The sequence below is a fragment of the Tinamus guttatus genome, unplaced genomic scaffold (genome assembly GCF_059628265.1).
Source record: "Tinamus guttatus ecotype Peru unplaced genomic scaffold, ASM5962826v1 Tinamus_guttatus_pri_ptg000639l, whole genome shotgun sequence".
In the NCBI taxonomy this organism is placed as follows: Eukaryota; Metazoa; Chordata; class Aves; order Tinamiformes; family Tinamidae; genus Tinamus; species Tinamus guttatus.
The window spans coordinates 431,593-452,060 of NW_028289173.1; the positions used below are offsets into that span (position 1 = coordinate 431,593).

Here is a 20,468-nt window from a genome sequence, read left to right on the forward strand (position 1 = left end):
ATCACATAATAGATTCTTTCTTCTCTCTCTCAAAATAAAAAACAGTTTCACGAACAAAAAAAAAAACAAATTCCAGTACTCATAGTTTTATATTATCTTTCATTCTTACTGTTAAGTATGTGGCAACATCTCTAGATTATTTTATTGATACTAGAATCATTTGATCTTCAAAGCATTTCTATAGTGCTCCAAGGCCTTATTTATAATGGACTTTCTATGGTTTTCAAAATGAATGTATACACAGCATGTAAGATGTGAGTAGTTGGGAAGCAGTGTTTATGCACATGTTGTGTAAAACCAAACATTGGGAGCTTCTGTCATACAGAATCATGATCATTCACAGAAATGTGGAAATCAGAGAAGTCAAACCATAATAAGGAGAAGAAAGGTGAAGTGTTATTTAGTGATGATGTAGTCACCACATACTAAATGTTTCCTTAAAAAACAGTACTGGACTCTTTTACATCTCTTCCTTTATCACTCAGCAGAGTGATTTGTTCTATTTGGCACTGCTGCTGTTGGCAGGAAAAGTTCCCCCATGAAAGCAGGGGGAAAATATAATCATGCATCTCCTATAAGTGGAGAGCTTTAATATGAGAAAAGAACACAGCTGAATTTTTCACCTAGATACCGTACTGGGTATTTTCAGAGATAAGTAAGCCCTGATCTATAGCTTTCCTATTTTGAAACTTTGATTTTAGATTTTAAGGAAGAAGAAATAGAATAGAAAAGTGGAAGGAAGATTACACATACCAGAGCATCTAGTGAGATTATTTCCCACTTTTGAAGAGGTAGTGCAAGAAAAAAAAAAACAGAATTACAGTGTTTTTAAACTCCTATTTTTATTGTCAATCAGGCAATGAAATTCTTAGCAAATACCCAATATAGACTATTAAAAAAAAAGCCTTAATCATTACCACTCAATTACAATTATCCACGCAAAGATTTCTCCTACTATACTGAGACTTGCGATTTAATAGACATAGCTAGTGCATTCATAGATACTGTCTGACAGAACAACTTTCTAGATTCCCCAGAACATTGCTCAACCTCATCACAATGCATAGACATTCAAAAACAGTGACACTACTGAAATATTATTGCTACATTAACAAAGAGGCTGCAGCACCAGGAAAATAACTTTACCACAAAACCTGGCTAAAAATTTCTACTAAAAATAATGGTGCACTAGAGGAAAACAATGGACATGGAGGGAGGTGCATCAGCAAAACTCTTGTAAGAAATAAACTGAGGATAAACCAGATAACTTGAGGAAGTTCCACTATATTAATATATGATTTGGATTCCTAAAAATGTGGAAGATGAAACCATTTAACTGAAGAAATTGGCACATTTTCATTCACTTTCGTAACTGTTGGGAGTTTCATAAAGTTTTTGGGGGCAGAGGTGAGGAAAGAAAGGATGCCACCACACTTCTTTCTCTAACTCAAGCACGGTGACAAAAGTTTCCCAGCTATATCGGATCACAAGGTAGAATTGGAATTAGATGTTTTTTTCATTAATCTAAAGGCATATGATACATGAGAAAATCTTGGCTTATGCTATTAAAAAAAAAAATCAGCTGTGAATGCCAATGAACTGGTATTAAACATCCATTGAGCTTTGCAGCTTTCTAATTTGACCTTTGTATTCCAGATTTTGGAACTGTAATACATCAGAAAAAGTTATACCAAATTTATTGCAAGCACCTTTTTCTCCTTTTTAACAGTTTAGATGACTTGTAATGATTTAGCTTACCCTGTGGTTTCCCCAGTTTTACTTAACAACAGAACTGGGGAAATACGAGTGCATGCAGAGCTGGCCTGAGCCACAACAACATCACTACTCAGGGGCCCCATGTGTTTGTAAGGCAAGACGAGCAGGAGGTCTGTTACCATTCCTCTGAAGAATCCCAAGGACAGCACATTGCATGTAGAGAGAGAGATTTGCTATGAGAGCTGCAGCCCAGGGAAATTTGAGATATACGGATGGCAAGAAATCAAGAGAAAAGAGAGTGAAAGATCATTTATAAAAACAGCTTGACTGGGCAAGTAGGTCCGATTACCTGTGCTGCATAGCTGCTGTGACTATGGCTCCACAGGGAGCATGTCCATTCCTCGCTAACACTGTATTGCATCTCAGGACGCACAAGTATTACATCAAATGCATCTCTCTGGCACCGGGTAGCAGTCTGCTTTCTGGCACATCTCAAACATGTGGATAAATACTCAAGACTACACATGCTACTCTCCATTACCCTACACCTAACCTTTTTTCAAAGCATCTGCATGCAGACTTGAATTCACTTGCTTGGGCTTGTAGTGGCTTGCTCTCACTTACACGTATTTACGTTTGAAGTAGGTGAGCGTGCTCTTACTCGGGCTCCATGCAGAGCGGGATGTCGAGCGAGGCAGTGGGGTGTATGAGGAGTGGGACACCGCGCGGGGCAGGGTGGCGTACGCTGAGGGGGAAGTGGATCGGGGCAGGGTGCCATAGGCTGCGCGGGAGAAGGCGTTGTTGTAGGAGGAGCGGGACAGGGTGTTGTAGGCACCACGGGAAAGCGTGCTGTAAGAGGCACGGGGCAGTGGGGTGAGGGCAGAGCGCACCACGGTGCCCCACGCTGAGCGTGATGCAGGGGCCCAGGCAGAGTGTGAGGCCGAGCGCGAGGCAGTGTTGCATGAGGGACCCCACTGCGGGCCACAGAGGGAGCGGGACGCTGGGGTGCACATGGCCCGTGAGGCAGGGCGGGATGCTGGTGTGCACACCGAGCGGGCCGTAGCAGCGCCCACGGCACGTAGGGTCGGGGGGCACACAAAGCAGCTTGATGCCGACACGTCCTCCAGGCACGAGGCTGGAGAGCCAGCTGCTGCAGCTCCCACAGAGAAGGAGGCCGGGGTGCACAGCGAGTGGGCAGCTGGGGGTCCCACGGGGCGGGGGGCCGCGTGGGACACAGAGGCATTGGCCAGGTGCAGCACTGGCGCAGAGCTCTGCGCCACAAGGGGCACCGGAGAAGCTCCTGCGCATGAGCCTGGGGAGCACGTGGTACGAGCCACAGGGCCGCCCACATTGGGCTGAGATGGAAGGCTGGCCATGGGGCCGCACACAGGCTGAGAAGTTGGAGAGGGTGCAGGGCCACAGACGTGGGAGATGGAGGCAGCAGAAAAGCTGCTGGAAAGGGCTGCTGGTGGTGGTATGGAGTGGGGTGCTGGAGAGCACACGGGGTGTGATGGCGAGGCAGACACATGGGTAGGGACTGCAACGGGTACGGAGCTGGGGCTTGAGCCAGCCATGAAGTGATTCAGCAGGGCGCTCACGGCATTTCCAGCTGGGACGGACACAGAATAAGACATTGGCCCCCCTCCAGGCTGGGGTGTGGATCCAGGCCCTGACTCGAATATCACTTGAGGCATCGAGGTGCACACGGGGTTGGATGCTGGCATGGGCATAGAGCTATACATGGTGGCAGGCATTGGGACACAGGTGGGGGCAGGCATGGTCTCACATATAACACGGAAGCCAGGATCACAGCCCGTGTCAAAACCAAGACCAACACTGGGATTGAAGCCTGCGCTGCAAATGGAGTTGCATAAAGGATGGCCTGCAGGGAGGTACACGAAGTCATACACAGGCTGTCCCCCTGTGTTGCAGTTGGGGTTGCACACTGGGATACATACATACTCGCACATGGACTGCAACCCAGGGTCCCCCGCAGGGACAGAGGCAGAGCCGTTGGCTGGCAGGGAACCATTCTCACAAACATGGAGTGATCCATTCTGGTTCAGGGGCAACGTGCCATTCTGTCCCACTGGGTTACACACCTCAGTGCTGACACAGCCCTTGCAGTAGGCAAACTTGTGGCATCCAAAGTTGGCCAGGAGCCGATGTTTACCAAGCCTGTAAGGTGTAAACTCCACAACAGTTCGTGCCTGCTGATTGGAAGCCAGAGTTCCTAAACTGAGGGAATAGAAAGAAAAGAATTAGGATGTCTCACAGGCCCTATATATCTTGTAGTCCTGAAGCACTAGAAGTTGAATATATACTTAGGTTTGATTTGCTAGGACATTTTCAGAGACCCTTTTTAGGACAGCTTTGTTACTCTTGCTTTTCTCTCCCCAAAAAAATCAGTGTTGTGAAAAACATGATAACAATTTCCTTCAGCAAAAACACATGAAAAATTCCTACCCATGGGAAATTCCACTGTCCTAATAGTGGTGTATTTTTTTTTTTTATTTACTTCATCATTAGTATTCGGAAACTTTGTCTATATATTCCCTAAGAATAACAGTTCCTTTAATTTTTCAAAAATGTAGGACACTTACCTCAGAAATACATTTACTGTTTCCCACTTTCAATGGTCTAAGTTTTATCAGGGAGTTTTGAGACATTAAGCTCATTATCATTCAATAGGAACAGCTCCTAATTACTTCCCCTGAAAACTAATCCAACTTCTGTCAGCTCTCCTTGTCATGAAAGTTAGCAATGCACATTAATGATAAGCTAGAGTGCTGTTGCATCCCATAAGTTTTCAGTTTCCTGTACTTAGCATGTTATGAGTTTGGAGTGTACATTGCTATTTCTCACTGTCTTTTTCTAATTGCTCATGTATGCATTCACAGATACTTAGAGAAATTTATAAGAAACTCAGTAGGATTGTAATGGTTGAGGGACTCAGCTAGAATTTCTTGTGAAAGAAACTATGCATGCCTCTTCAGACAGAAATTTGAAAAAAAAAAAGAAGTTGTATCTTAAGAAAAATTAAGAAACAGCGTGTCTTGCCATCTGTAAATGCTCTATCAGTTTCAAGAGAGTGAGACTTGCAGATGAGTTTCAAAGTAATGAGGGGCACAAAGTCCTGTTTGGATGTTCAAAACCAAAAATACTAGAAATGTCATCTTCCTCATAATCTTCTCTGACCTAACAGCCTTTAATCGACCCCAAATATTATTCCCATCTATATAATCATTGAACTTACTCAATGGTCATTGGTTCTTTGAATAAACCACAGCCTTCTAAAGTCATTATGCAGTTCTTCATATCTTCCTGGAGAGGATTGCAGAAGGAGATCTCTGCAGTGCATGGTACTTTCAACCGGGGTTGGCTTAAAAGCTGGTCAAAAATATTTATATATATTATTTTTTGTGACCCTCACAATTTGACTTAAGTAAATTAATGAAAGGAAAAGAGAGAGGTTATTCATATTCATGTTTCATTTTGACTATCTCTGTAGGTCAAAGTGAATTGATGTATATTAAAGAGTTGCACATTTTCTGCACTGCAGCTAGACACTGGGCAATAAGAGTCCAGGTCCATTTCTAGACCTGTGTAGTTTCTTACCTTCACAATAACAGGAGGCCTGTTGATCACAATATCCCTGCTCACCATCAGAACATCCCCACACTCTGGATCTGAGACAGCAACTACTTTCATAATGTTGTGATCACAGAGGTGAGGTCCATATTGATTATATGATATACATAGTGGAATTTTTTTCACTGTAAAGCAAATTGTAATTATTATTTGAATGTTTTGGGATGATCCACTCCCCCCTGAAGACTTAACTGATCTTACAGTGCACTAGCCTTCAAAATTATCATAAGATCTTTGAGAACAGACATAATGTTATATGGCTTAGATGACACATCCCTACACACATCTTCTAACTTTTCAATGACTATACCAACATGAGCACATTTAGCAGAAACGTCTTTTGTTACTTAAATTTGTGGAGCTTTTGTTTTACTGTAATTCTTAAAGTAGTAATCCAAACCAAGGTGAATTGAAGCTTGGTAAAACAGAATGTGAACACCAAATAAGAAATTTCTTCTTAACAGCGATGTGATTTATATAAAATTTATATTTTTTTTTCAAGAATTTGAAAGCATTTGAAATCATGAAAATGATTAATTTGCTCTGCTTATCATATTATATATCTGAAAATAAGCACCTTAGCGGTCAAAACAAGTGTTTTACAGAGTCTTCTGGCTAAAGAAAATAAGTTGCTTTTCTGGCAAATAGCTCTTTCTTTCTATTTGATACAGAATTCATAGTGGAAATTTTAGCAGAAACAAATTTTCAAATGTTTGCTTCCCACCAATAATAAGGGGTTCCCACTAACCCTGCTCTTATTAAAAAAAAATAATAATAATAATAAAAAAGTCATCTCCCGAAAAGGGAACAGTTATATAAAACCACCTTTCTTACCTTCCCTTGGGCCCAAGGTGACATTCACTTTGTCTTTCCAAAATTGATCCATTGGGCAACCATTGTATGTTATTATTTGTGCACACAAATTAAAATTTAGATTTTTGGAATCATTATGTAAATTTTCAAGCAGCCAGTGCAGTTGGACATCTTCACCGTACATAGGACAGTTAGCCATCTTTAGTCTCATGTTAACACCGGAGTCACTCAGGAATGGGCTACGAAGAGTTGACAGCTCTCTATCTATATGGCAGTTGGAAGCATTACAGTACCCTGGATGAATTCTTCTGTATGCCCTGTAATAGGCCTCCTTGCTTTTTAGGGAACCTGTTAAAGAGGATGTAAGATAATTAACACAATCAGTCACATTTATCTAAACAGTGAAGATAATTTCTTCCTTCCCCCTCCTTCTTGAAACCTAACCTAGTGGCTTCATGCAAAACAAATTCCCCAAGTAACAAAACCACAAGACATAAAAGTCTGAAAGAACATGAAAATTGAAAATAAAATATAATAAGATAATAAAATGTATTTTATTTTCATTAGTTAAATTTCAGATTGGAAATGTAAATCTCTAAATGTATAATTAGTATGAAACTCAAAATATAGGGCTAGAATAAATAAGAAATGCTATCATGTCTCTCAGAAGGCAAAATACATCATTCACATCAAGGTACTCATTGTGTGTTGCTGGTTTTCCAGAAAAAATAACAGAACTTGCACTTTTACAGCTCTGTTCCATTCTACACTTCTCTAGGCAATTTTACTGCTTAAACTCCTTTCTACTGCAGAATGATAAAAATCAGTACTCAGCAGCCCAGAAATGATAACAGCAGGATATCCTAGTAATACAAGAATTAAGTATGTGAGTATATTTCCTGACAGATCTGGTACAAGAAGTAAAGGGGAAGTGTTAATCTTGAGTTTAAGGTTTTTACATTATCTAAAATCTTAAAATTTTAACTAGTACACAGAGGAAACCGAAATAGGAATAGAGGTAGTAAATGGAAATTATAAGCAGGCTGTTTGTTCTGATTGATTCAACTAAATATGCTTAGAAGGTTAAATATTAAGTTTCTGTTTGAACTCAAAAACATATTCCCCTTCTCCAAAAAATGTAACTTTAGGTTGTTCTATTCATTTTAATGAAGCATAGATTACTTGTTGATAATTTAATAAAATTAGCATTTCACATGCCCCTTAACACATTTAGTGGCTTTTTATCATACCCAGCTCATATTTATAAGTCCCAGTGATATCTTCACACTGGTCACTGCCAACACTCTTAGTGCTGAGATGTTGTCCACATGGCCAAGTGTCACAGAAAAGCTTTGCTTTTCTGGCATTGTTTTGGGAAAGCCAGCCGACGTAGTTTGAGTTTAGCCGAGAAAACAAATGATGACCATCATAGTCCAAATCCAGTTCCCCTTCTCTGATGCTTCGGACCCATGTAGGACCACTGCAAGCTAAACCTAAGTCAGATGGAAATAAAAATGTTATTATAGGACATAACCTGAGAATTACAGAAACAAAGTTAAAAAAAAAAAAAAAAAAAAAAAAGATTGGGAAAACAATAACAAATACAGAGAAAGAAAAAAGAAAAGAAAATAAATTTACCTCTCCCTGTTTCCAAGGGTGTTGGATCCAAACACTGCCAATCACCACAGCATTGATTTAGGTCTCTGCGGGCCATCCAGGACTCATTCCAGCAGTGGTATCTCCTGTAGGATGGAGAAAACATTAAAACATCTCTTAAATGAAATTCTGTACCAGACAAATTTTTCATAAAACAAACAGTCTCTGTCTTAATATTGGTAAAGGCATTGGGGAATGGGGTTGTTTATTTTTTTTATATCATTCATCCCTCAAGCGTGTTCTAGGAGTATGCACACCTGACTGTTGAAGCCTTCTTGCAACTTAACTTTTCAGTTGGTAACATGCCAACATAGTAATTTTAGTTAAATATCTCTTGCCTTTCCTAGCCTTCCTTTCCCGATCCCTTAAAGAGAAATCACATATAGTCTTCCTTGTCTATTTATTCGGTTAATGAAAACAGTTTTAAGTGTTTTCTGCTAAAATAGATTTCATCATCTTTCTGAAATGTAAAGACTGCAAAATACTTTTTAAAAACACTCAAAGACAAGACTAGGATACAACCAAAATTCTGGTGCAATGAAACTATGAACATACAGACAACAGGTGAAATTATGAAATTCTTCTATTGTGAGTGATAATGTCAAACTAGTGTGAAGATGAATTGAAAGTTTAGTAGGAATTAAGGAGGAAAGTAGTTTAGTAGGAATATATTTGGCAAAATCAGAAAGCCTACATAAATATCATCCAAATATTTGGACTGAGGATAATGATCATAATCTGTGATAATTATTCCCTTGTATTTTATTACCTTAATATTTTAATACTTAGTATTGTTTCACCTACTCTAAGATGAATGACCCTATTGTTTCCTCTGAGAAGTATAAACAGGCTGGATCAATTCTCAGGAGTCTGTTGAAATTTTTTAGGAAGTACAGATCACCTCTTAAGTATTTATATGTTTTTTAAAATCATTATTAGGAAACTGAGCAGCCTTGCTGCACCAAAAAGATAGAAACACTGAACAGGTAGATTTATGCTAGTCTTTCTATCATTCATTGTTTTTGGCAAAACCAGAGGACCTTATTACTTATTTCTTATTTACCATAGTTTGTCTTTACCACACAGGTTTTTTCCAGTAGAGTCAAAAATCTCATTGATTCCTAGGGGATTCTCAATTGAACATGGAAAACAGAAGTTCGTGACAACACGGCTAGGAATCCCCAAGCACCTCATCACTGTAAGGAAAAAATATTCAAGAGTTACTATAGAAATAAATTAATTAAGCAACCCTTTTACTTATTTTATAAATAATCTTAATGTATCCTAATTTTCAATAATTAAATACAAAATATGGATAGGAGGACAATATCTTGGATGCACCAGCTTTTTCCTCGAGGCTTTTTTTTGAGTATTTGAAATGTAAGGCAAAATATTTTTGTAAAGTGTGTATGGATTCATGTATAGAGTAGCAATTCAATTTTCTTCGATGTAGAAGAACATAAACAGGAAAACTTTGGCATTCTTTATTTATTTTTTTTTTTGGGTCTATATAGTTTAGTTCACTATCATCTCTCTTCCAGTAAAAGAAGACAGTAGCTTGCTGCTGTTATGTTTTGGAGGAGACAATACTAGATGTTTTGTTCAGAACTTGGTATAGAAATACTCATCTCCCAAACATCAGTCAAAGTATAAAATTTTGCCTCCATGATGCTGTGCTTTCCCTGAATTTTTTAAAAAGGTGCATTATTGAGAGATATATGGTATGAGGGTCAAGGAGAAGACAGCACTGTTTTTCTTCTTGCCTTTCACTCAATACAAGAAAATGAAAGGTTGACAAACATTGGGCTAGGCACCCACATAATACTGTAACAAGGCAAAACATTACGGTTCTTTCATAGCAAAATGCTTATCAGTAATTTGCAGTATTTTTTAGGATAAGAAGGTTTTGATCTTGGTTTTCCTGCTTCCCTTTAGGACAACTGCATGAAGACATATGGAGGTATCATACCTGTGCACATTACGGCAGCAAGAGACCCACAGTATCCATATCTGACTGGTCTACATCTGCCATTGTACCACTGCTGAAGAATAGGGACACTTCCATTCCATGAAAATGGTTTAGTTCCTTTCAGGTAATCGTTGTTTTCTGGTATCTTCATGATACTATTAGTGTTATGGCTACTTATCTACAGGGAGAGAGAAAACCAACCTTTCTAAACATCTGACCATATCCACATCTTAGGCATATCACAACACTATCAGAAATTTGCATGATTAATTACTTTTTCCTGTGGATCTGAGAACAGAAAGGTTTTATCTGCTATTAGCACTGGGTTAGATTACAGTGCAATTCACTGTTGTATAATATAATGCAGCATGAGCTATCTATTCAGAGGTCATACGTTGTTAGATCTTACCATGTGGTTCACCACCATGCTGACATGCACAGGATCATTGCGCCAGCAATGGTCTCGATCAGAGCCGTGATGGTAACTGGCACCCATGTCTAGAACTTTCAAGCAGATATCCAGAATCCCATCTTCAAACTAAGGAAAGAAAAGTTAGCACAAGCATCATGGTACTCTGACACTGATAATGACTTTTTCTTGCCAATTCAGTAGTTATTTTCATGTCTGTGAAGTCCCTCCCCCCCTTTTTTTTTTCTTCTTATTTTTCAGTGGTCGGATCATTTTGCTCCACTTTTCCAAGACTGCTCTGTAGCTTTCCCAGCTCTGCTATAGAAAACTACCTTTCAGTAGTTTGTGCTATTGTGAGAATTTCAGTGATTTCTTTCTGTGTATGCATAGTTTGAATTGATCTTAAGCTTTTACACTTCATACTATAGGATACATTTCTGAAAAATATGTAGTAAACTTATGTTGCTATAACTTCATTTATTTACAAAAGGGGATGATTGCTTCAGAAAAATTCTTCCAAATGTACCTGTCCAAAGTGCCATGGTCTAGAGGTAATATGCTTATGAACCCCTTCGTACAGTGTTCCATGTTCATTCAGAACATATTCTTCTCTGTGGGCTTGATTGTCCATATATACAGGATCATCTGGAAAAGGAGGCGGAGCCATCAATCTATTTTGTATATCTTGTATTTTCAGCACTTCTACATCTTCCATCTTTCTCACCCTATCTTTCCTAAAATTTTCAAATATATACTCTTAGACGTGCTTAAGGGTACTGGCTCTCTAAACATTCATGGTTAATTAATTTCTCTTTGTAGCTTAATACTGCCTTTATTAACTCAGTCCTGGCTATGGCACTTCTGAATTACAAACGTTTCAATGTATCTTCACACTAAAGAGTCTCAGATCAAACCTTATGTGTTTAAAGTTACATATCCAGTTTTGACTGAACCAAAGGTATGGCACATATGAATATTTGCCATGTAATAACAAACTGCATGTTTACAATTAAAACCATAACTAAATCTACCAAATTACATCCATTATCCACAGTGACATCACTTGCTCAGAAGAAAGCTGTTTTAAACATGAAAAAAATATTATGTTCACTACTAATACTAAGAAACCAAATTAAAACATTCAGTGTCACAATTAGGATCACAGAATGGAGGAAAAAAACAAAAAAACAAACCCCCCAAATCCCTCTCTGTTTCTCATAATTTTTATGACCACCTACTTACTAGACGAGTAATACATTCTTCAACATTTTTACTCATTACTAGCATTTTTCTAAAAAACACCTGTACATCACTGGAGTTCTTACCTGCACACCAGGGGTTAAAAAGGACGTAAAAGTCTCCAAGACATCGCTGGTAGGTATGACCGCAAGATGTAACTTGCATATTGAAAATGTAGCGGCCAATGCAGGCATTGGATGGAGGAAACACACTGATATTGATGCATTTTGGCTGATGAGTTTTGTAAGAAGCACTCCAACAGGTTTGATCTAGGCATCTGCCCATTGGGAAGGTGCATTTTGTCTCATTTGATTCACAGGGTCTGAGGCCTTTGCAGGAAAATAAGTACAAGTTCAATCAGGCTGAAGAAAGAACATGTAAAAGACAAGTGATTTGCTTAGCAATCATTTGCAATGTAAAGCTCCCAAGGGTGGTTCCCTTTTCTACTTGTTACTCTCACAACAGGATGAAAATGATGTTGCTATACGTGTTAGAAGCAACAGCAGGGAAACATAGGCTATTTAGGCAGATGATGAATGGATAGATACCATAGATACCAGTGAAGATTGTGGGAAATATTACTTACCAGCAGAGGAGTGAGAAAGACTACACAGAGTTTGGGAGTGACTACCTGTCTCCACGGTGAAAATGATCTGGTCCACAGAGTCATCCCAATCCCGATTTTGCAAGTGAACATAAAAGTTGAAGGTTTGGCCTCTCCTTATTATCTGTCTATCAGGTCCAAAGAAACTGGTATTGTGGCACTGGCAGTTGGCAGGACAATTCAGGTTAATATCTCCCAGTTCAAGGACTGCAGAATTGAGAAATGAACATAGGAGAGTAAACAGACAATTGAGTCCACACCATTGACTAAGGTCAAGATTATGTGACGCAGAGGATAAAAATGAAAGACAAAGTTAAATATTTTGAAAAATAAATTCAGCAGTTGGTTTAAACTTCAGCAACACTGTGAAACCATATAAGAGCAGATAGACATCCATAAAAGCATCCTTAGAAGTCCGGTACGAGTTTCTCATTTTTCATATGGCACCTGCTTGCTTTACATATAAGCAATACTAATATTAGTATCTGTACTTAAAAATTTGTTTTTGTATTGCAATATTGCCTCCAAATGACAGCATATTGTCTACAGATATAATTACTTCTAAACCACAGCTGAACAACATTTTTTCACAAGCTATCAGTTGAAAGTTGCTATTTATACAGAAAATAAAACCATAATAAAGGAAATTGAGTAGATAAAAGTATTTTATAACAATTGTATGAGTTTGAAGACTAAACAGCACCCACTTCATGGGAACAATTAAAAAAAAAATGAGTATGAACAAGTATCAAAAAAGTAAATTCTGTTAAATGTGTATGTGTATGTAAGTGTGCCTACAACAACATTTCCAATAATCACAAAAGGTTTGGAGATACCCATTTTATTACCCAAATTGATGCATCTTTAAGGAATTTGATGGTAGAGGAAATACTCATGATTTATATATATATATATATATATATATATATATATATATATATATATATATATATATATATATTTAAATGCCGACAAACTATCCCAATAGCCACGATTAGCTTGCAAAAAATCTGAGATGATACCCTCAGGCATCCTGCCTGGATATCAGCCATTTCACAAGAGTAATTATGCTCCTGGTGCCAGAAACATGGGTGGCAACACTTATTTTTACTTATTAACATACAATTCTTGCTTTTCAAAAGTGCTTCACTCTAATTGAAGATAATAAGCGCTGCAAATTCTCAGCAGTTTTGGAAATCAGACCCATGGAACTACAAAGTCTTGCATATTGCTTTAATTTTGAAGGACTATATTCAGTCCTGCTAAGCCTGCAGAACCACCACACATGATAATTTTTCTAACTATACTAGCATTAATTTGGACATAGAAAGATGGTCTAGAGCAGAAAGTAATGATTCCCAACCAGAACTTAGGGTGAATCCAGAGAAAACATTCAGAGCTAGAGCTCATGGGACATGGATCCTTCTCACTCAAACCAATGATGTTTCCCAGGATCACATCCTGGAAGTCAATTATTACTGAAATGAACCAGGGAGGAATGCAGCAAAACCATTGCCCCATCTTTTTCTGATTGTTTCTTCAAATCAAAATCATTCATCTAGGCATTTTATTTGTTAATGAAGAAGTGACTCAGCAGAGATTGGCAGAGAAAAACACAGACATAGGCATTACCCACGTTAAACACATGCATCACCATCAAGGACAACCAGAAATAGGTCATGCATGACATCATTATTACTGCTGATGAAAGCATCATACCTGCTGAACAGGAAAGAGTAACAAAGTGGAACTGAAAATCTTGTATCTTAATGACAGTTGTCTACATAATGCCAAGTGTCATGGTAAGAAGGATTAGGACCACTCCTAGCACAGGCTAGGAGTTCCAACAGTCAAGAACTTGGCAGGTCTTCACCCATCTTTTGGAGGAGTTTATAAAGACAACAGCGCTACATCCACTCATCAGTCCAGCTGAACCGGAACGGCAGGGAGTTGAGGTATTACATGTTTCTCACATTAGTTCTCTAAAGTCAACCCACAGCTTACTTATCAGTCTTAATTATCATAGCTGGCTCACAAAAGAGCTAACAACTGCTTTCTTAAGTAAAGGTAGCTCAGAGAAAATACTGAAAGCTAATCAGTTTCATATCTCTTATTGGTTTTCTTTCAGTAATAGAAACCCAACCTCCAATACTAGTCACTGGATTTTCCCATTTTGCCTTCTTTACAGAGATGCTACTTCATGTTTCCATTATGAAATGACTTCTTCCACCATGAGAGTATTGAAAACTGTAACTTTGTAGTCAATGCTAGAAACATTATTTCCCATGCTTTTCCTCATGATTTTTTTCTCTGTAGCGCACTACTCTTTTTTCATTAAAAAAAAGTTTTTCTCAAAAGTTACTCTTATCTTTCTGACAAATAAATAGGAAAATCTAAACCACAGAAATAATTTCCAGGCTCAACCCCATGCAGTAATACATCCATTTTTTTTCTTATGTTCTTACAGCTGACTAGCTGACTCTCCAGCTTTCAGCCCTGACTCAAGTGATAAAGTTTCAAAGCACTCACCTTCCATTTTCTTCTACATGCACCAGTATCTCGAACACACGGCGGGCAGAGCTACCTGCTTCTCAGTGAGATGTGCTGTGAGGTCTGGCCGATCTCCTCTGCGAACCAACCTCATTTCCTCTCAGTAACATTTATATTCAGAACTAAAAGGCTGTCACACATATTGCATCAACAAAATGCCAGTTTACAAAGAGGCCCCACCCATGTGTCTACTGATGCTCATAAATGATTCATTTTAACTTGCAGCATTATTAGGGAGAGTCCTGTGGCTGAAGGGAGGGAGAGTCCTTGGTACCTCACCTGTAGCCTAGTACTCTTAATGTCCTATTCTAGAAGTCTCAAAAATATTTTAAGAGCACAGTGAATGATTTTTAAGACCATCGTTTTCAGGGAAAGTCAATATTTTTAGCCATTTAAAGTTCCCATAAGTCCCATCACCTACTACTGTTTCCTTCTGGCTAGACATTGAGCAAGCCCTTAGGAAAATGAACACTGGATCTAGGGACCTATGCCTAATTTAGACTGTTCCAATCCAGCCATCTCCAGACATCTTTATTGTAACAAATATAAATTCCAGCTTTCAGAAACTCTGCATAGCACCTCATCGAGGTGCTCAAAGTAGCTCAAGAGTAAGTCAGGGTATGATAAACAATAAAAACTTTCCCAGCATAAACTATAAAATAAATGGAAGAATATTTTGGGTTTTTTATTTGTTTGTTTTATTTCAAGCAGAGATTTAAATTTAAACTAAAAATCACAAAAATTATTTATATTTGTTTTTACTCCTTCTCCCTTCCCCAACATTACTGATGATATTTTTCCAACAATTTCTGTGAACAAACAACAACAACAAAACCCCATATATTTGGAGAGAAAATATTTTGCTTAGGTTCTAGATATTTTTGATAAAACAAAACGCTACAACTGCAGGAGTATTCTGTCTCTGCACTAACTCAGTGATGAGGACATCAGCTTGGATATGAGAGAGAGAGGCTCAGATTTCTTTTGCCAAAATCAGAACAGATTTACAGGAGTTGTCAATTGTCCTTTAGAAAAAGCAGCAAACTTCACACCACAACTTATCCTTTTAATACCTCCAACATAAGTTATTCTAATTTGATAATTTCGTGGGATTTTTAGGATGTTTTATACAAATGGGGAAAAAAAAGTGTTTTTTTTTTTTTTTTTTTTTTTTTTTTTTTAGAAAGAATGCAAACAATTGTAATTTAAAGATTAGGATAACAATCTGGATTCCAGTTCTTCAAGAAATCATAGAAGGTAACAGTTTAATTAATAGCAAAATCACTTACTTAACTTGAAAGCTAACTTTTCATTGAAATCATAGCAGAGAAGAAAAAGAGCACATCAGGAGTGGTTTTGCAAGAGTGGTTAAAAAAGCAGTATGACTGATGTATGTGAAAGTGAACATAACGATTTATGTGTTCACATTTAAAACTTGTAAATATTTGGCTACTCAGTAGGCATTCATTAAAATATATGTGAATTCTAAACACTTAACTCCTTTTTAATTAAAAAACACATATTTGAAAATGGGTATTGCAATACCAAATTTCTTTTTCTTAGTACTTGTCCTTGACTATCAAAAACTTGGACTCATTGTAAAATGAAAAATAATACCATCAAACCATTTAGTTAAATTATGAAATAATGCAGCCATACAATCATTAATGAACTTTAAATCAACCTGTAAAATAGAAACAATAGTGGTCTAAGCATCCATTTGAGATCTACTCACAAATGTATGCCCATACCCTTATAAACAGAAAATTAGCAAAGCTGGTTGAGTTTTCCAGAATAAATTAATAAAAAATCCCTCAAATATATTTAGTTCAATAACCTGCCTGAAATATTTTGGTAAATGAAAGCTTGTGACAAATAAAAGAAAACAAATAAGCTTCTGTAAGTGGCTGCACCTGTGGGTTCAAAGAGACTTAATTAAGAGTTAAAAATAATAAAAGCCTGCATCAGAAGCTGGACACTTTCTGCATGGATATGAGTCACTGCCCTTAGTAGGTATTCTTGCTTAGATCCTGGAAGCGGCTCTGGAGCCCATCTGTCTCTGCTGGATCACAGCGCAGGTCGCTGGCCCCAGAGCAATCTCCTGGACACCCGTGTTTCTGCCTATCAGTATGTGCCAGTCATCCCACCACTTCTGCCAGCTCACAGCTAGCAGACTGGTTGGGGCTCTCACTCAAGCCTGAAGTCCCGTGTGCCTAAAATAGGAACCTTTAATAAGGCAGGAAATCATAACATACCAGTTCTCTAGGTGTGCTCAGTCTGTTCTTATTCCTGTTGCCTTCCAAGCCCTGCTACCAATGAGCTGGAAGCAAGTGGCCCAGGCACAGGGCAACCACGCTAAGGAAAGGACAGGAAACATGGGAAGAGCGAGGCTGAACCCACACAGGAAAGAGTCATACGGCTCAGCATAAAGAGTTGCCCATCAGTTTATTGCCTATGCACCCAATCAATGTGGCCACCTCTAGAAACTTCTAAAAAAGCTGAGGTTCCTGGACAGAAACAGTTCCCATCTCTGCCTGGCTACTAGGTGCACAAAGCTAAGACTGATAGTCTTCTGGTTTGGAGTTTTCTCCCCTCCTACCTCCTGCTCTTTCCTTAACGCCTCACTCACTGTTCGCTCAAGCAGTCCTTTCCACATTATTAATCTTGTTTGTAAACCCCAAAGTCTCTTGAAATGTACAGAAGAGCGGATATGCCTGATGCAGGGCCAAACTTCTGCAAAACAACCAATTTAAGATTTAGGCACTTTAAAAATTTAGACTATTAACTTTCTTCAAAGACCTGGGCTTAGACCTTTGCAGTACAAGTATCCACAAAACAGTTTAAACTATTTTTTTTTTAATTTTTAGGGTAGTTACTACTTACAATAGTACTATTTACATTTGCCTTATATAAGGCTGAAAAAAAAAACACTTTTTGGACTGTGGACTTGCATTATGATAGACTGCCATATGCCGAGCACTGACAAGAGACCAAGTAGTACGGCTTGGAAATCTTCATAATTTTAAATTGCCTATTACAGCAGTAGGAATGTGCTAGAACAGGACATTGCAATCACAGAAAGAACATTCATAAATTCAGTGATGAAATTCTACAGTGTTACTAATATATCCAGGAACAAAGGAGAAATCTCAGTAATCAAGCATCCAAGGAATCCTTTCAGAGGAGAAAAAAAAAGAGCATAATGTGACAGCTCAACAGGGGAAAAGGGAAGAATCAGAATACATGTGAATTCTGATTAAAGTGTTTTTGATGAATGTGTCATCTAGTGGGTTTTGGGGGTAACTACACTGTTAAAAATAGCTACTCGGCTATGCACACGTCACTCAATAGGCAGCCCTAAAGTTCACTTTTTGCACTTGGTCTTTGTCTTTGATTATTAGATATGCAGTTCACCTTTCTAGTGAACTTGTAATTTTGCAAGAATTATGACAATTGATGGTGTAAAAGGTACCATGTCAAACAGAGATACTGGAAGCAATCATTAACTTGGCATCACTATCTGCTCCCAAAAGCTCACGAATATTCTTGTCTAACTAGGAAAGTGTTTGTGTGTGTATATATACACATATATCTATACCTATAGATAGATAGAGAGATTCCATAAGTTAAATCTAAAATATTTATTACATACAGTACCTCAGACATTCAGAGCTTCATATTAGAGGAGTAATAGGCTGGCACTAGCATGACCTCTGCCATAAACACACCCAGAAGTTTCCTAAAATTCATAAATCAATTGCAGTGAGGGTGTCTTTCATTAAGGCACCTGAAAGTCCTGGCAACTACTCTTCTGAGTGTAAGCAAGTATTACAACATCCAATTTACAGATGAATTAGGACAAAGAAATACTTCAAATGAAACCTTAAATGAGAAAACTATGTGTTTCAAGGAGTATATGGCAGCTTCGCCTTTCTAGCGGCTGGAGGAAATTAGTAGAATTAAGTAATTATAGGTGGTTTCTGAAAAACAGAACCACCAGTTTTCATCCAAAGAAACCAGCAGCTCCTCAATGGAGTTTCCCATCCAGACAGTTCAGAAGACTCACCTTGCACTCTGCTGGAGCCACTGCTCTCCTGTGTCCCTGCCTTACATGTTAACTGTATAAATCTCTTTTTTACTCCATTTGATAGGACTTTTTTTTGCACAGTATCCACATTGCCATTGAGAAAGCAGTGTCACATGACATGCAGAATACAGAAAGGTTAATCTACAACAGTTTATGATGCTTGCACCACGTAAGAGCAACCAATAATATATTTTGTTCTTAAGGCATATTGTATTCTTTGTATTTAGAATAGAACCTGGCTAAAATTACAGGCTGATTCACATCGTAGGCCTTACTTCTGTTCTTCACCTCTATTTGGCAGCCCTCTTCTCCCTTTTTTTTAAACAGTTGCATTTTCATGTATTTTAATACCAGTACAAAACATGGATAAGAGAGACAGGGTTAGCTTAATAAATACAACCATAAATATTGCATAAATTGCTTATTTTCTGCAGTGAAATTCAATGAGTTACCATTTTTCATATATAAAGAAACATTCAGTTTGGCAACAAAGGCACAAACCAAAGTGCAAATATATAGTTCAATAAATCACCAGCTAAACTACTCTGAACATGAATCTCACTTTCAAATGAACCTGTTCACAACTATTTTAGAATAAGTTACTCACACTTACCATACATCACCCCGCCTGTGATTACAGCCCACTAATCTAACTGCCCAAGCAGGGACAGGTGCTTAAAATTCTTAGCCTGGTTTCGGATCTCTGTTATTATCATACAGATGGAACTTGGTCTATACAGAAGGCAGTATTGTTTGCAAAGGGTAAGATCTTACGGATCAGAGATGCAACCCAGACATGCTTTCAGCCTTAACAGGCATACTCCTTCTTGAGCAGGACATACCTCACTTGTCTCCAAAGATTTCGAGAAAGAGCTACAAGGCATGACATGCAAACACCATCGCAGAACGAGGCAGAAAAGGTTTCCAACTCTTTTACAAACATGGCTGTACAAACCCAAGTGTAAATACTGGCACCTTTCTTTGAAGGTCCTTGTCTCCCTTCCCAAACTCAGTTTCAGTTTTCTTTACTTGAAAAGACATTCCTGGCTTTCTTTGAAATCTCTGTGTGCGGCCAAGATGATCATTCATGTGCCATTTAGCACCTCAGTATAAAGCAGCCACAACTAGATTGAACAAGATCATTTCACAGCATTTTAACTCTTCTCACAGTGTTTCTGGTAAAGGCAGTTTGTCTTTATGATGTTTTACTAAGCAAAACACTCATTAACCTATTCCATAAAAGCTATATAGGTGTTACTATCTTCTCAATGAATAGATACCACAAAAAAAGGAACTACCTGAGCTTAAGTTCAAAATATAGCTTTTGCTCAGCAACTGTTGTGCACGGAAAAGCTGTAGTACAAATAGTGCAAGAGTTTTGGCCAAATGTTTTGGTAAAGCAGTGGGAAGTTATTCTTGATTCAACATCAATTTGTCCTATCAAAACACAGTGGATGGTTCAAAAAAAGCCATTTTTAGAAGAATACAGTAGACAATGTCATTATGCACACTGAACAGCATTTCAGACATGTTGATAACCTGCATTAAGACAAAACTAAGGTGCTAGTCTCAGTAAGGAACAAAATCTTAACAATACTTTTTTTTTCCTTGAAAATTGGCATTGATGATCTGTTTTTGCAACTCTTAATGACATTCTCTCATACATCATGAGAAAAATAGCATAGGACTGCATATACATCTATAATATTTTATACCAAAAGCACCAGCAATTCCAATATGACTGGCTAAGTACTGTTTCCAGTTGTACTGAGGC

The 20,468-nt window shown here is 38.1% G+C and overlaps 1 protein-coding gene across 1 annotated transcript; it reads right to left on the reverse strand.

Annotated features, from left to right (window-relative positions):
- Window positions 1-2,336: 2,336 nt before the first annotated feature.
- LOC104573250 (protein-glutamine gamma-glutamyltransferase 5) lies at window positions 2,337-19,314 on the reverse strand. The gene is made up of 13 exons (XM_088535660.1): window positions 19,308-19,314; window positions 12,040-12,264; window positions 11,540-11,782; window positions 10,741-10,859; window positions 10,215-10,343; window positions 9,806-9,983; window positions 8,900-9,032; window positions 7,819-7,922; window positions 7,431-7,673; window positions 6,202-6,528; window positions 5,335-5,492; window positions 4,973-5,106; window positions 2,337-3,954 (listed from the first exon to the last, which is right to left on the reverse strand). Exons 1-13 carry the CDS (start codon window positions 19,312-19,314, stop codon window positions 2,337-2,339), a joined length of 3,618 nt encoding a protein of 1,205 aa, XP_088391786.1.
- Window positions 19,315-20,468: the final 1,154 nt, after the last annotated feature.